This window comes from Echiichthys vipera (genome assembly GCF_963691815.1).
Source record: "Echiichthys vipera genome assembly, chromosome: 11".
In the NCBI taxonomy this organism is placed as follows: Eukaryota; Metazoa; Chordata; class Actinopteri; order Perciformes; family Trachinidae; genus Echiichthys; species Echiichthys vipera.
In genome coordinates, this window is record NC_139836.1 from 1,405,998 (window position 1) to 1,421,036 (window position 15,039).

The 15,039-nt window shown below is 47.2% G+C and overlaps 1 protein-coding gene across 1 annotated transcript in view; it reads right to left on the bottom strand.

The window, feature by feature from the left end:
• nrg3a (neuregulin 3a) overlaps window positions 1–15,039 on the bottom strand; it is a gene marked incomplete at both ends in the record, with an annotated part of 426,100 nt that overhangs the window by 12,902 nt on the left and 398,159 nt on the right. Inside the window, one exon of the mRNA XM_083923540.1 lies at window positions 14,215–14,341. Within this exon, the coding sequence (XP_083779666.1) occupies window positions 14,215–14,341 (127 nt within the window). The remainder of the gene's footprint in view (window positions 1–14,214; window positions 14,342–15,039) is intronic.

Here is a 15,039-nt window from a genome sequence, read left to right on the forward strand (position 1 = left end):
CACCGGGTAAAAACAGGTTTTACGGGTAAAGCCTAGTGCGTTTGACCAGTGTGAGTGCAACAGCTCCGCGCATAACTGCGGACGGCGGGCCGTCCACGGCCCGTCTGAGAGAGGTGGGCTTTAGTAAAGCACGTTTGCACGTGTACGAGCACGAGCGTGCGCACGTGTACGAGCACGAGGCCTACGGCGGTTCTGAGGTCATTTCCTGTGCGCCTGTTGGGACGTAGAAAAAAGAAGGAGGGACCATGCGCGGACATTTAAAACAATGGCGGTGAAAGGTTCACGTTGGTGTGATGCGGAGGTGGAGTGTTTACTGCAGATTTGGTCGATGAAAAGATTCAAAAACAGTCGACAAGACGCACAAAAACTCCGAGGTCTACGGAAAGATCTGGAAACAAAGCCACGCATCGCCATGACGTCATCAATGCGTGTGACGTGTTACGGCGTGATGACGTATAGGCAGCAAGAAGCATTTGCGCGAGGCCCAAGGACCCTAAAGCACGGGGCACGGGGCGGAGACATTGTGAGTGCGCCCTGAATCACCCGTAGGTGTGAATGGTTGTCTGTCTCTGTTCGTCTCTATGTGTCCTGTGATAGACTGGCGTCCTGTCCAGGGTGGACCCCGCCTCACGCCCAATGTCAGCTGGGATCGACTCCAGCCCCCCGGTGACCCCGACAGGGACAAGAGGCTGAAGATGAATGAATGAATGATCCACCAGTAATGGAAACATTTCTTCTCTAAGTTGTTGATTTATGTGCACAGATTATTGTATATTTAGTATTTTATCTTCTTTTTATTATGTTTAATGGTATTTATTTTCTGTGCAGCACTTTGCTTTATAAATAACATGAATTTGATTTTGATTTAAAAGAAACTGGATAATAATTTAACACTAAAATTATTCAAATTCAGTAAATTTAGGGAGCGCTGCTCCGTCTTGAGCACCCGTCAGACACTTGCAACTGCATAACAATGATGGTTATATAACAGGAAATCTGGCTAACAATACTTTCTTTATACTGAGCATATTATATTATTATTATTTATTATTTCAGGACCTTTATTTGTTTTAAATGTCTGCCTTTGATAACAGCCTTTAATGCATGTATAGCCTACATGTATGTACACACATTTGCATATCAAGCCATCTCTTTTATAAGCTTTGTCATCAAATGAGGCAGAAATGCCATGAAATTCACCATTAATAAGCTCTTTCAAAGCCTGGGTTTATCGCAGCGGGAACTTTGATGAATAAAATCTATGCAATTAAGTTCTCAGTGCTCTGTGCAGAGGAATAGAGGAGTACTCGGATAAAATGGAGAATTTAAATATGCACAGAGATGGAGACAGATCACAAAATCAGCCAATAAGGAAAGATTTATCACATCCTGCATCCCTTTGTTTGTTATACTGCTGCTGTATATCTCTCTCTTTAGTGTCCCCTCTCCGTCTGGCAGCCGTCCTGACAGGATGTCTTCCTCAGCAGTGCCGTGGCTCTGCAGAAGTCCCATGCTCTCCTTTTTACCTCTCTCCATGTTCGTCCCATCTCTGGAGAGACGGATACACAAGGAAACAAAACGGACTGTTGTGCGCGTTACAGTGGGGTTGAGGAGGCAGCTGCTGTGAACTCGGAGGAACACGGGGTGACACAACAAAGTGTTTGAAGCTTTAAACTTTAAAAGCCTTAAAGATGTGAGGCGAGGGCTCCATTTCTTATCTGGGACTGACCGTTTTGTGTCTGCAGCATTATCTCAGCATCGTCTAGACACTAACTTCCAGATCTTTGTAACCTATTTTTAAACATAAAGTACTTTCACGTCTTCAGACAAAGTTCAGAGTTTGATGTCTGACTAACGAGGTTGTCAGTGACGTAATCTCTCTGCAGGGCACCGGCCTCATTAGACAGTTGCTGTCTCTGGTTCTGTGACCATTCAGATGTTTGAAGGCTGGGTGAACTGTTCTTATAAAACCATGACATGCTTTTGTCTTACTTGATCTAAATGTAAACGATATATATTACCACCTCAGATAAAGGGTTCATTAGATACTGTGAGTGAGTTCTCCATAAAGCTGCCGATTCTTCCCCTTCCTCGATATCGAGGCGTAGTCGTGGAGGGGAGGGGCTGCGGTTCGGTGGGCTGAGGATCTCGTCTCTGCGTTTTGCAGATGATGTGGTCCTGATGGCGTCGTCGGTCAGTGACCTTCAGCACTCACTGGATCGGTTCACAGCCGAGTGTGAAACAGCCGGGATGAGGATCAGCACCTCTAAATCTGAGGCCGTGGCTCTCAGCAGGAAACCGGTGGGTTGTTACTCCGGGTAGGGAATGAGTCCTGACCCCAAGTAAAGGAGTTCAAGGACCTCGGGATCTGGTTCACAAGAGAGGGGACGATGGAGCGTGAGTTTGGCCGGAGAATCAGAGCAGCGGGGGCGGAGCTGCAGTCGCTCTACCGCACCGTTGTGATGAACAGAGAGCTGAGGAAGGCAAAGCTCTGGATCTACCCTCAGTCCTGGTTCCTACCCTCACCTGTGGTCATGAAAGCTGGGTCAGGACCCAAAGAACCAGGTCCAGGTCCAAGCGTCTGAAATGTGTTTCCTCAGGAGGGGGTCTGGAGTCTCCCTTAGAGAGAGGGGGAGAAGTTCAGCATCCGTGAGGAACTCGGAGTAGAGCCGCTGCTCCTTTGCGTTGAAAGGAGCCAGTTGAGGTGGTTCAGGATCATCTGGTAAGGATGAACCCTGGGCGCCTCCCTAGGGAGGTGTTCCAGGCACGTCCAGCTGGGAGGAGGCCTCGGGGAAGACCCAGGACCAGGTGGAGAGATTAGATCTCCACACCACTGGCCTGGGAACGCCTCAGGATCCCCCAGTTAGAGCTGGTTAATGTGGCCCGGGAAAGGGAAGTTTGGGGTCCCCTGCTGGAGCTGCTGCCCCTGAGACCTGATCCAGGATCAGAGGCTGGAGCTGCTGCCCCTGAGACCTGATCCTGGATAAGAGGCTGAAGATGAGTGAGTGGATTCTTCCCCTTCCACTATCTCTGCTGTCTATGTTGCAAGTGAAAATCCCAAACTGTAATGTCTTCTGGATGTTCTCTGGAGAGTGTCTCCCGCGCTGTGTCGCTCTGCAACAACTAAAAATAATCATCACTCTGATTTAGTCAAATTACAAATGGCAAATGACTCAAGGTCCTTTTCCATCCAATTCAGTTTATACAGATGTAAATCACAGGAGGTCAACAGACGGATCCAGCATCACCTTGTTCCATCTGTCTACGTTCTAATTACTATAATTTCTCTCATCTCGGCTCAGGAAATGTGCGGATCCAAGCCAGTTATTGATTAAACAGCTTCCAGCGAACAGGTGTTCATTTCCCAGCCCGTGATAAAACCGAACATATAAAACTTTTAATTGGGTGACAATTATTCAAACGGAGAAGGAGCTGGTTATTAATTTATTCATGTTTGAGAAGAAATAGATGGCGGTATAATCTCCCCTGCTGGTCGTAACTGATGGAGTCACCAAGTTCAGCGACTCAACGGAGCTTTCACTGTTACTGAGACCAGAACAAGTCTGTGTTTAACTAATCTTTATTCATCTGTTCTCGACCAGTAAAGAGCGGAGAGAGGGGGAAGTGACGCTGACACTGTGCGGTTCAGCATCACTGTGAAAATAGATCCAGGCTTCAGGAGAGCTGTCTGCATGTGTCATACAGCCATATTGACTGTTTATAGAGGTCATCAATATAAATAATGTGTTGTTGCATCGCTGCAGGCGAAGAAACTCTGCCGCTCCATAAACACGCAGACACAGCGCAGATACAGAGGGGGCAGGAGTAATCATTGCTTTGACAGCGACTTCATGCAGAGTCCAGTCATTTGGGGTGCAAAGGGAGCATGTGATGGTGGATATACTGTGTGTGTGTGTGTGTGTAATGGATGTTTTAATCTCTAAGACAGGACCTAGCATGCACCGTATGCCTCTGGCACAGAGGTTTTTTAGCAGTGACAGACCATCCGGAGGGAAGTAGGAGATCATTTCTATGATTTGTGCAGTGACGCTACCATCAATAATAGCTTTACAGCATAATATATACAGTAAACACACACACACACACACACACACACGGAGTCAGGGAAGGCTGATCTACGGACAGTGTGGATCAGCGCTAAATCAAATACAAAAGGCCCCGTGGTGGTGATCACCAGAGCTCATGTTCTCAAACAGGCCGCTGCTGTTTTATGTTGTTCTTGTTGTATTTGTTTAAATCATAGATCCAGTCGCCCTCGCCTATAGGAGTCTCCATCTTGTCAGACTTCGACTCAGCCTCTTTTCCTCTGACCAAAAAAGGGCATGTATGTGACGTTGAGGGGAGGGGCGTACGTCCATCTGGCTGAGGTTTACCTCCGAGGAGAAGTGAGGGCCAGAGGCTAGCTGTCACTCAAGAGGCCACGCCCCTAATTATTCATGAACTTTAACCCCCAATAAAACAAAAACTAGCCCCTCCCCCTCAGTGTTGTCATGGAGATCTGATCTAAACACACAGACTAGAATGTTCTTTTGTCCTTAAACAGGTTTAATGATGCTGTGTAAACGGCCTGTTTAACATGCGGCTCAATGAGAAACTGCTCTGTTATGAAACCTGCCCCTAGTGGACACTCAGAGAACTGACGCTGACCGAGCTTCCTGATTGGATCAAACAGGAAGTCGCTGTGGTGGGGGCTTGGTTTAAATATGCAAATGAGGCATTATCTAATGCTACCTTTTGGTATATACACAAACAAACAAAGTGAAGACAAATACTGTAAATGTTTTCTTTCCTCACCAGTTTTGAAGAAAACGTGTTCAGAAAGAAAAATAGCTTCAATCAAGTGCATTTAAAAGAAAAGCTGTTTTTAGTGTCTCCTCTTTACTGCACCAGAAAAGAGTTTAGGTCTCTGTTAAAGGTCAGATAATTGTGGAGAAGACGTCTGAATGAGTCCTGACCCCAAGTGAAGGAGTTCAAGTACCTCGGGATCTTGTTCAGGAGTGAGGGGACGATGGAGCGTGAGTTTGGCCGGAGAATCGGAGCAGCGGGGGCGGTGTTGCAGTCGCTCTACCGCACCGTTGTGACGAACAGAGAGCTGAGGAAGGCAAAGCTCTGGATCTACTGCTCAGTCCTGGTTCCTACCCTCACCTGTGGTCATGAAAGCTGGGTCAGGACCCAAAGAACCAGGTCCAGGTCAGGACCCAAAGAACCAGGTCCAGGTCCAAGCGTGTGAACTGTGTTTCCTCAGGAGGGGGTCTGGAGTCTCCCTTAGAGAGAGGGGGAGAAGTTCAGCATCCGTGAGGAACTCGGAGTAGAGCCGCTGCTCCTTTGCGTTGAAAGGAGCCAGTTGAGGTGGTTCAGGATCATCTGGTAAGGATGAACCCTGGGCGCCTCCCTAGGGAGGTGTTCCAGGCACGTCCAGCTGGGAGGAGGCCTCGGGGAAGACCCAGGACCAGGTGGAGAGATTAGATCTCCACACTGGCCTGGGAACGCCTCAGGATCCCCCAGTTAGAGCTGGTTAATGTGGCCCGGGAAAGGGAAGGTTGGGGTCCCTGCTAAAGCTGCTGCCCCCTGCGACCCGACCCCGGATAAGAGGCTGAATATGAGATGAGATGAGATGAGTAGTCTGACTGTCTGTTGGTAATCGATTGCCCGCGGATAGAAATCAACGGGACTCCGAGTGTGTTGGGACGAAATAAACAAATTCTATTCATTTGCATTTAAGTTCCCTGAAGGCTCTGAGAGAAATAAATAAATCAAACAAGACTCAAAAGCAACATTTATACACTAAAGATCAGCCTTGTTCCCTCTCAACATTACGTTCTGTGGAGTCGTAAACAATATTCAGTCATTCATGAGCCGCTGTGCTAATCGTGCAATTAGCAAGATGAAAGCCAAAGGACGACTTTTACATCGCTGTGTTTTGGTTTAATGTGATTCTATTGTAGTTTATTCAAATGCTTTATTGTTGCCTTCTTTTAGAATAAAGTGCTTCTGGCAGGAGAGATTAGCATTAATATTAAAAGGAACAAAATCATAATCCTCATGCGTTTCAAACTAAATCCATTCACTTCGATTGGAACCGCTGTGATCGACCATTTCCTCGTGGGGGTGCGAGTCGGTTTCCCACCTGGTGACAGTCCCGCGGAAACGTCACCAGCTAACTTTGTATATACCAAAAGTTAGCATTAGATAATGCTTCATTTGCATATTTAAACCAAGCCCTGACCTCAGCGACTTCCTGTTTGATCCAATCAGGAAGCTCCGTCAGCGTCAGTTCTCTGAGTGTCCACTAGGGGCAGGTTTCATAACAGAGCAGTTTCTCATTGAGCCCCATGTTAAACAGGCCGTTTACACAGCATCATTAAACCTGTTTAATCATCCTGCAAACAGGTGAGGTTGTGTCGTGAATGGATGCAGGAACTCTGCAGGGATGAGCTCTGAGGGGAGGGGCCGTCTGTACGAACGTGGGTGTTTCTGAAAGCGTGTGTGTGTCTCTGTTACAAGGTATCTTTAATTTTTAGTCATGGTCACCTGACAAAGTAGGTCCTGTGCAGAGAAGCTTTCCCCTCTTGTTTGGGAAAAATCAAGCCATTTGGATAACCCTCATTTGCTCCACTCCAGTCGCTCTGTCACCAGCGTAGAAGTCATGGACATCTTCTGAGTGTGCATGTTTGAAATTGCGCGCACAAGAAAGTGTGGCGGAGGAAGATTTGGGTGTTTCTGAAAGCGTGTGTTTGTCTGTTTCATCCACACTAACACAGCTGCTGCTCCTGACACCAGAGTCCAGGGTGAACTTTGTGTTAAAGTGTGTGTCAGCAGTCATGTGTGGACAGGAAAACCAGTGTTTGACGTCACACTGTGCGACGGTAAACGTTGTTTCCATGGAGACGTGTGGAGCGCTCTAGACGTGACCAGCTGACGGAGTCGCTGTGATGGAAGACCTCGCCAAAATCCTGCTGCTATCAAGCAACTTCTCAGCTCTTTGTGTGAGTCTCAGTGTCTCACAGTGGGAATCTGCCCGGCCTCACGTCAACATTGTTGTTTTTCCAACATGAATGTTTCCAGCCTTGTGATTGGGTGAAATGGCCTTCCTGTTCAGAGTGCTATCGCCACCTTCTGCTTTGGTGCTTTGGTTTTTGTTGTTTGAGGAGGATTTTGTGGTTTCATGTCGGCAGAGATATTTTTTTTTATCACACAGGTGTGAATAGTGAAAATGACTCTGCCTGAAAGTTATCCCAGGAACTGTGTGTGAAAGAGGCTTTAGAGTCCCGAGCACACACATCTTGCATGAGCAGTGACGACGACTATCACTCAAATATCTTCATCTTGTTCACGTCTGTGACAGTAAATGCACAGGAAGATGTTCCCACCTGCTGGGCATTGCTGCCTGTCGCACCTCCTCCAGTGCCCATGGGTTTAGGGACGTCTCCCTGTCACCCCCTGCAGCTGATGGCTGTTCTCCCCTGTGGCTGTTATCTGGGGTTAGATGTTCGTCCCCCAACACCGATCCTTCATCGTTAGCCAGAGCCAAGAGCTCCCTTTCTCAGCCTCCTCTGCCAGATCCTTTGTTGCCCTCCTTAACTTCCTTCCAGTTATTTATGCTTCCCTCAAGAGGCGCATGGTCGACGAGCCCAAGAAGCCTCGACATCCGACCTCCACTGGGTAGATGGCAGTCTTCCAGCCAGCCTCCCGACACCCATCAGCGAGCTCTGTGTACTTGGCCTTCTTCCGTTCGAAGGCGGCCTCAATCGCCTCCTCCAGTGGCACTGTGAGCTCGATGAGGTGCACAGAGCTTCATATTCTACATGCACACTGAAACTGTAGTGAAAGTGCTGTTGGGATGTTAGTGTGACGTCTTTTTTTTTTTTGTTGTTGCTGGGAATCGTGCGTGTGGTGGTTAAAATACATGATATAGATGTTCCAGTGTGGCTGCTCCCATCCCTTAACATAAAAGCAACAGGTTTGGCAATGCACATGCACTGCTCTACCAAGATGTGTGGCCGGGTTGTTAGCGGACTGTATGAGACAGAAGTCAATGGGACAACGGGTCTGTGACATTATCGTCCTGTCACAGACCAAGCTAACACTCAGAGTGCTATTATGACCATGTGATGTGACCTACTTCCGTGCATGTGTGTGTTTTGCGTGTTCATGGTCCCCTGCATTCACGAGGATGCATGGATGAACTTGCAATTAATGCTAATGCTTATTATTCTGTTGTCTAACCTGCTAAAAACAGGTGATAAAGAAGTGTCTGCCTGTCTTGCAATGACTTGTAAAAGTGATCTAGAGGAGATGCTGTCTGATCTGCTGAGGGTTGATGTGCCAGAGGTGGCTCAGTAGAGGTTGAAACCCTCTCTCTGGACTGCGTCGCAGCTGACTGAAGCTACAGAGTCAGCGCAGTCTGAGGAGACGTGTAATCAGTCAAACTCCAGACACATGTCAGCTCTGCACCGGCTGTGAACTCTGTGCAATCAGAGAAGATTATCACGTCACCAATCCACCTTTTAATACGGGGGATCTTTGTGCCACTAACAGCATATAATGTGTAAATAATGTTTAAATAAAGGGAAGCAAAGAAATAACAAATATCTGTGTGTGGTGTTATGTTATGTGTATGTAGTGATTTTGACCTGCGGTGAAGATTTACTTCAATCAATAACATGGCCGTGGATCAAAGAGCTTAACTCCTGGAGGCTTCATGAACGTGGTGATATATTATATTTGTTCAGACTGGTGGACTTGAGCTCTAGATGGCCGAATGCACTTCCATTATAAAGTCTAAAAAACTCCAAAAGAAGCATTAAAAAGCTAAAGTTTGATTTGCAGGAAAAAGATGTCAAAGAAGTGCAGCGACCCGTTTCAGGTCTGAATGGTGCTCTGGACTGAAAGGAGCTTAAAGAGCAGTAGGTTTGAATATTCCTCCCATTAATGTGCTTAATAAGATAAAAGTATATGAAAGATATTCAAGTGAAAAGAAGAATAATGTCCGAACTTTTTAAATATATAATACGTAGAAGATCTGTGTTAATATGTGTAAAAATAACAAGATACATGCTTTATATTTTTGAGCACTTTGTGTTGAGGTCGTGGCTCTCAGCAGGAAACTGGTGGATTGTTACTGCAGGTAGGGAATGAGTCCTGACCCCAAGTGAAGGAGTTCAAGGACCTCGGGATCTGGTTCACGAGTGAGGGGACGATGGAGCGTGAGTTTGGCCGGAGAATCGGAGCAGAGGGGGCGGAGCTGCAGTCGCTCTACCGCACCGTTGTGACGAAAAGAGAACTGAGGAAGACAAAGCTCTGGATCTACCCTCAGTCCTGGTTTCTACCCTCACCTGTGGTCATGAAAGCTGGGTCAGGACCCAAAGAACCAGGTCCAGGTCAGGACCCAAAGAACCAGGTCCAGGTCAGGACCCACAGAACCAGGTCCAGGTCAGGACCCAAAGAACCAGGTCCAGGTCAGGACCCAAAGAACCAGGTCCAGGTCAGGACCCAAAGAACCAGGTCCAGGTCAGGACCCAAAGAACCAGGTCCAGGTCCAAGCGTGTGAACTGTGTTTCCTCAGGAGGGGGACTGGAGTCTCCCTTAGAGAGAGGGGGAGAAGTTCAGCATCCGTGAGGAACTCGGAGTAGAGCCGCTGCTCCTTTGCGTTGAAAGGAGCCAGTTGAGGTGGTTCAGGATCATCTGGTAAGGATGAACCCTGGGCGCCTCCCTAGGGAGGTGTTCCAGGCACGTCCAGCTGGGAGGAGGCCTCGGGGAAGACCCAGGACCAGGTGGAGAGATTAGATCTCCACACTGGCCTGGGAACGCCTCAGGATCCCCCAGTTAGAGCTGGTTAATGTGGCCCGGGAAAGGGAAGTTTGGGGTCCCCTGCTAAAGCTGCTGCCCCTGAGACCTGATCCAGGATCAGAGGCTGAAGATGAGATGAGATGTGTTCAAACCAGCGTTGTGGTTGTCTGGTAAAAATGAATTTTTAATCCAGTTTAAAGCCACATCCTGTTTCACACACACAACTTAGATCTTGCTGGTTTTAAACGCTACATTTGAACCTGATGAAGGACTTTAGGGATCTGACGTCTGGATCTTAAAGTGTTTTTCCGATGCAAAATCATCCCAGGGTCTTTTACAGCACTTACACATCAAATGATCCATGGTCACATCAAGAAGCTTTCTTATCTTTTCACAACTACTTTGACATTTAAGTTGCAATTGAAACGAAATATGATGTCCTTCTAACGGCAGCACAATATGAGGGTTGAATTGCTCTGTCTCTGCGTTTGTGCTCGGGGAGCCGGTTTGTTTGTCCTTGGCAGAGCTCTTGAAGGTAATGCGAGGTGGCACACCTGACACGCCGTCTTTACACACGGCAGATTTTATAGATTACATTCCAGCTTCAGTCGGCTCCCTCTCCGAGCTGCATCTTATCTGAACCATTTCTGAACTGAGACTCCAGCTCCTCAGGGAAGAGCGTCCATATGTTTGAAAGTCTATGAACTCCAGATTAGAGTGGACAGGGCCTGCGTGCGCAGTTCTGCTCTATTCAGACACTTTTACCGCTCTCACCTGTTGATTCTAGTTAGTTTCACACACTGTCGTCTTCTTATTGCCTGCGTTTTATCTGGGGACCAGCCCGAGACGTTAGTGTGCGTGCAGATATCTGATATCTGATTGATTGCATTAGGATAAAATAATAACAAGAATATCTGGACCTTGATGCCGGGACGCCACACTGGGTCACTAAGGGCGCACTCACACTGTCCTTCCGCACCGCGACCCGGGCTTTAGGGTACTTGTCCCCCTTCCCTCTCCCCCGCGCCCCAGCCCCGTTTGTACTCACACTGCCAGGGCCTCGGCAAATGCTTCTTGCTGTCCATACGCCATCACGCCGTAACACGTCACACGCATTGATCGCGTGCGTGGCTTTGTTTCCAGATCTTTCCGTAGACCTCTGAGTTTTTGTGCGTCTTGTCGACTGTTTTTGAATCTTTTCATCGACCAAATCTGCAGTAAACACTCCACCTCCGCATCACACCAACGTGAACCTTTCACCGCCATTGTTGTTGTTGTGAAATGTCCGCGCATGGTCCCTCCTTCTATTTACATGTCCGAACAGGCGCACATAACGCTACCGCCGTAGGGCTCGTGCTCGTACACGTACGCACGCTCGTGCTCGTACATGTGCAAACGGCTCAGCTAAAGCCCACCTCTTTCCGCCCGCTGTCGCCTGTAATGCGCGGGCGGGTGCACTCACACTGCTTAAAAGTACTAGGCTTTAGCTGAAAAACTGGTTTTGGCCCGGGACAGAAGGACAGTGTGAGTACGCCCTTAAATGTACAAAAGACTGTGGAGGATGTGAAGGGGTGATGATTTACAGCAGGCGACTCTACATATTTCCTTTAACAGACAAAATAACAAAATAGTACTGGACAAAATAAAAAATCCTGCATGTTTATCTTGTGCTTATATAAAGAAAGAGGTCATGTGGCAGAGCGGAGGCTGGAGAGAGAACGGGAGCTGGAGTTAATAATAAAGGAGGAGAAGAAGAAGATGACTAACGACGAGTCGACACTTCCTACCCTCACCTGTGGTCATGAAAGCTGGGTCAGGACCCAAAGAACACTTTTGCAATGACAACTTGCTTTAAAGATGCTTGAAGAACATTTGTATGATTTGAAACTTGTTTTAAACGCTGACAAAACTAAAGTCATGTTACAAAATCTGCTCGTCTCTTCTCAGGGTTTGACGATCGAGTGTGTTTCCAGTTAGAGGTATCTTGGTGTATTAATGGATGAATCGCTTTCTTTCATAAATCATATTCAGCAGCTGGTGAAAAGATTGAAATTGAAACTGGGTTTTTATTTTAGTATAAAATCCTGCCTTTCTTTTAAATCGCTGCCGCTTTTCTATCTGTTCTGTTCTTCTGAAAAAAGAAGGAGGGACCATGCGCGGACATTTCAAACAATGGCGGCGAAAGGTTCACGTTGGTGTGATGTGGAGGTGGAGTGTTTACTGCAGATTTGGTCGATGAAAAGATTCAAAAACAGTCGACAAGACGCACAAAAACTCCGAGGTCTACGGAAAGATCTGGAAACAAAGCCACGCATCGCCATGACGTCATCAATGCGTGTGACGTGTTACGGCGTGATGACGTATAGGCAGCAAGAAGCATTCTCCGAGGCCCAGGTAGTGTGAGTACAAACGGGCCTGGAGGGGGGGACAAGGACCCTAAAGCACGGGTCGCGGTGCGGAAGGACAGTGTGAGTGCGCCCTAAAGCACTGACTCATCACTGCATGAACGGGTCGGATGGAGGTCCACCTCCTTATCAACACGCAGACTGAGACACCTGCGTATTCTCGTTTACAAGGCCATCACAGGTTCACTTCCTTCTTTCCTTTTTGTCCTGCATTAACCAAAATAAGGCTGGGACAAATATTATTGTTGCGGACCTTGAAATGTATTTTAAGTGTTTTTAATGTTTGTGTCCACCTGGTGTTTGTGTGTATGTAGGCCTATGATGCTGCCTGTCTTGGCCGGGGCACTCTGAGTCTTTTCCTGGTTAAATAAAATAAAATAAAGGTCTGAATCAGATTAGAGATTGCCTTTGTTGCTTTTAAGAAGTAGTATTGGCTGTTGCCATGAGATGGAAAGGTGTTTTAAAAGTGTCAAAGCGGAGGTCTACGTTTCACTGATGCTGACGGACCTGATGAGGCCCAATCAGGCCTACGAGTACAAGGACCGCCTGGTCAGCTGTGTCATGAACTGCCAGAGTGAACTGTAATTATCTCTTCTTTGTGCAAACTTAGTCTCACATAAAGGATCCAAATGTTTGTGTGTGTGTGTGTGTGTGTTTCTCCCACACAGTCATTCATCCACCGTGTGTATGTTAATGTGGTTGTGATGGATTGAGAGCCCCTGGTGTGTACAGTACGCATGCTTTGCTTCATTGTAAATTTAAATCATGCCCTTGGAGGAAACATGCAGTTTATCCAATAAAGCTTCGTGTCAAACCCGTGTGGATTACATAGGTGACTTATAGAACAAACATGTACAAACGGTTACAGCTCATTTACGCCCAGCGGTGCACAAACGCACATGTACACTCCCACAAGGAGACGGCAGACGTGGATCTGACTGACGCTGAAGTTAATTAAATGTTTTCCATGTCAGCTACTCCGAAATGCACATTTGGGAGCGATGCGATGACGAAGAGCGCTGCGAAGATGATGAATGACATCACGAGTCAGCACCGTCCTCCCAAACCACTGAACGACCGCTCGCTCACGGAGCTCTGAGCCCAACGCAAGACGTGAACACGAGCCGATTTACTCACAGGGGTTAACTCAACGATTGGTGCTCACTCTGAGGTGTGACGTGAACTTTACAGGACCCTCTCTTCAGGGTCACTGCTGCAAGATATCACATTTCAAATGTTTGCTGCAACAGTCTACTGCGTGCAAGAGGTAACTAAGGACTCTGACTGTATATTGCATGCCCAAAACAATTACTTCTTAGTCTCACAGGTTCTTGACTACAACAGGTTCCATTTAAAGCTACGGGCTATGATCTAGAGCAGGGATGTCAAAGTCAAACACATCAGAGGGCCAAAAAAACTAATCTGCTACAAGCCGAGGGCCGGACTGGTTCAATATTTATTAAACCTGTTGAACCAAGACCTAACACAGTGCACCGTATTTTATTTAATGATTAGATGAATAATCCAATGTTTTTGTACGGCTCTGTCAGTGATTTCAGGTGAAAACATTTTCAACAGACAAACAGACAAAAAAGAAAATGTCTCTCAAAATAAAACGTGTTCCTTAATATCAAGATAAAGACGCACAGCTTTGTGAACATGAGCTTTAAGCACCCTGTTCTCATCGTCCACCTTCTCTTTAGCCGTTTATGGGGGGGGGGGGGCGGTTGACATCGGCGATCAGTGAGTTAGCAAGCTACCGTTGCATTGTGGGTAATGTAGTTTTGGTGCGTGAAAAACACCAGCAGGCGGCTGTGGCGTGCGGGCCGGTTCTAATACTAATCAAATATCATCCCGGGGGCCAAGGTCATTCATTCTTGGCTGGCAGCAAAACTGCCCGAATGGTGACGCAATCCCACACACACACACACACACACACACACACACACACACACACACACACACACACACACACACACACACACACACACATAGTCACCTCGTGCATTAGCAGGTTGGTGTTGGGGGCCTTCATCTTGGCGTCCAGGGCGTTCTTTGAATTAGCAGTGTAGTTTTTCAAAGTGCGACTCTCCTTCAGGACGGCCTGGAGCTTCTCTCTGCGCCTCCTGAGGACAAACAGGAAAGACAGGATGAAGCACACGTGGGATTTGTTTCAGGAGAACTTTGACCACCGTCAGTTTAATCATCCCAGCTGATTCGTTTCTGATCTGAATGATTGATGGAAACAATGAATCAGGTGCTGTTGCTTTTATGCATTTTTCCGTACATATAACAATAATTTGTGCGTTTTCCACTTATTAAAAGCAGGAGACGTAGTTAAACAAAGCAAATCTCTGGTTACGGAGGCACATTGTGGTAGTGGATGGGTCCCAAGACACAGACACCCGGCTCAGCACGGTTTGAATCCCGTTACCGTTCATGTCCCTGACGTACTCAAACCAAAACTCAAACTTTTAAAAGTAAAAAAGCATAAACAGTAAAAATGTCCTCTTCACCTAAGTATCAAACATTTCACATTAATGTCATTACAGTCCGGTCGGCATCTGTAGTCCTTTGTTAACGAGCACCCTTCTGCACCCTTCTGCGTGAAGCGGTGGGTGATGGTCAGGGTGGTGTCGATGAGTCGCTCCACACAGCTCACCAGGCACCAAACCATAACCAAGTATGAAAACCACTTGGCCACTCGCCTAACCCTAAAGCTTAAACCAAAGATTCATTCAGATGAGACAAAACTGTCTCAGCACATTGCAGGTGAAAGTTGCAGCGATGTGAACTGAGCCGTCTCGTCTAGACTCAAAGCGGC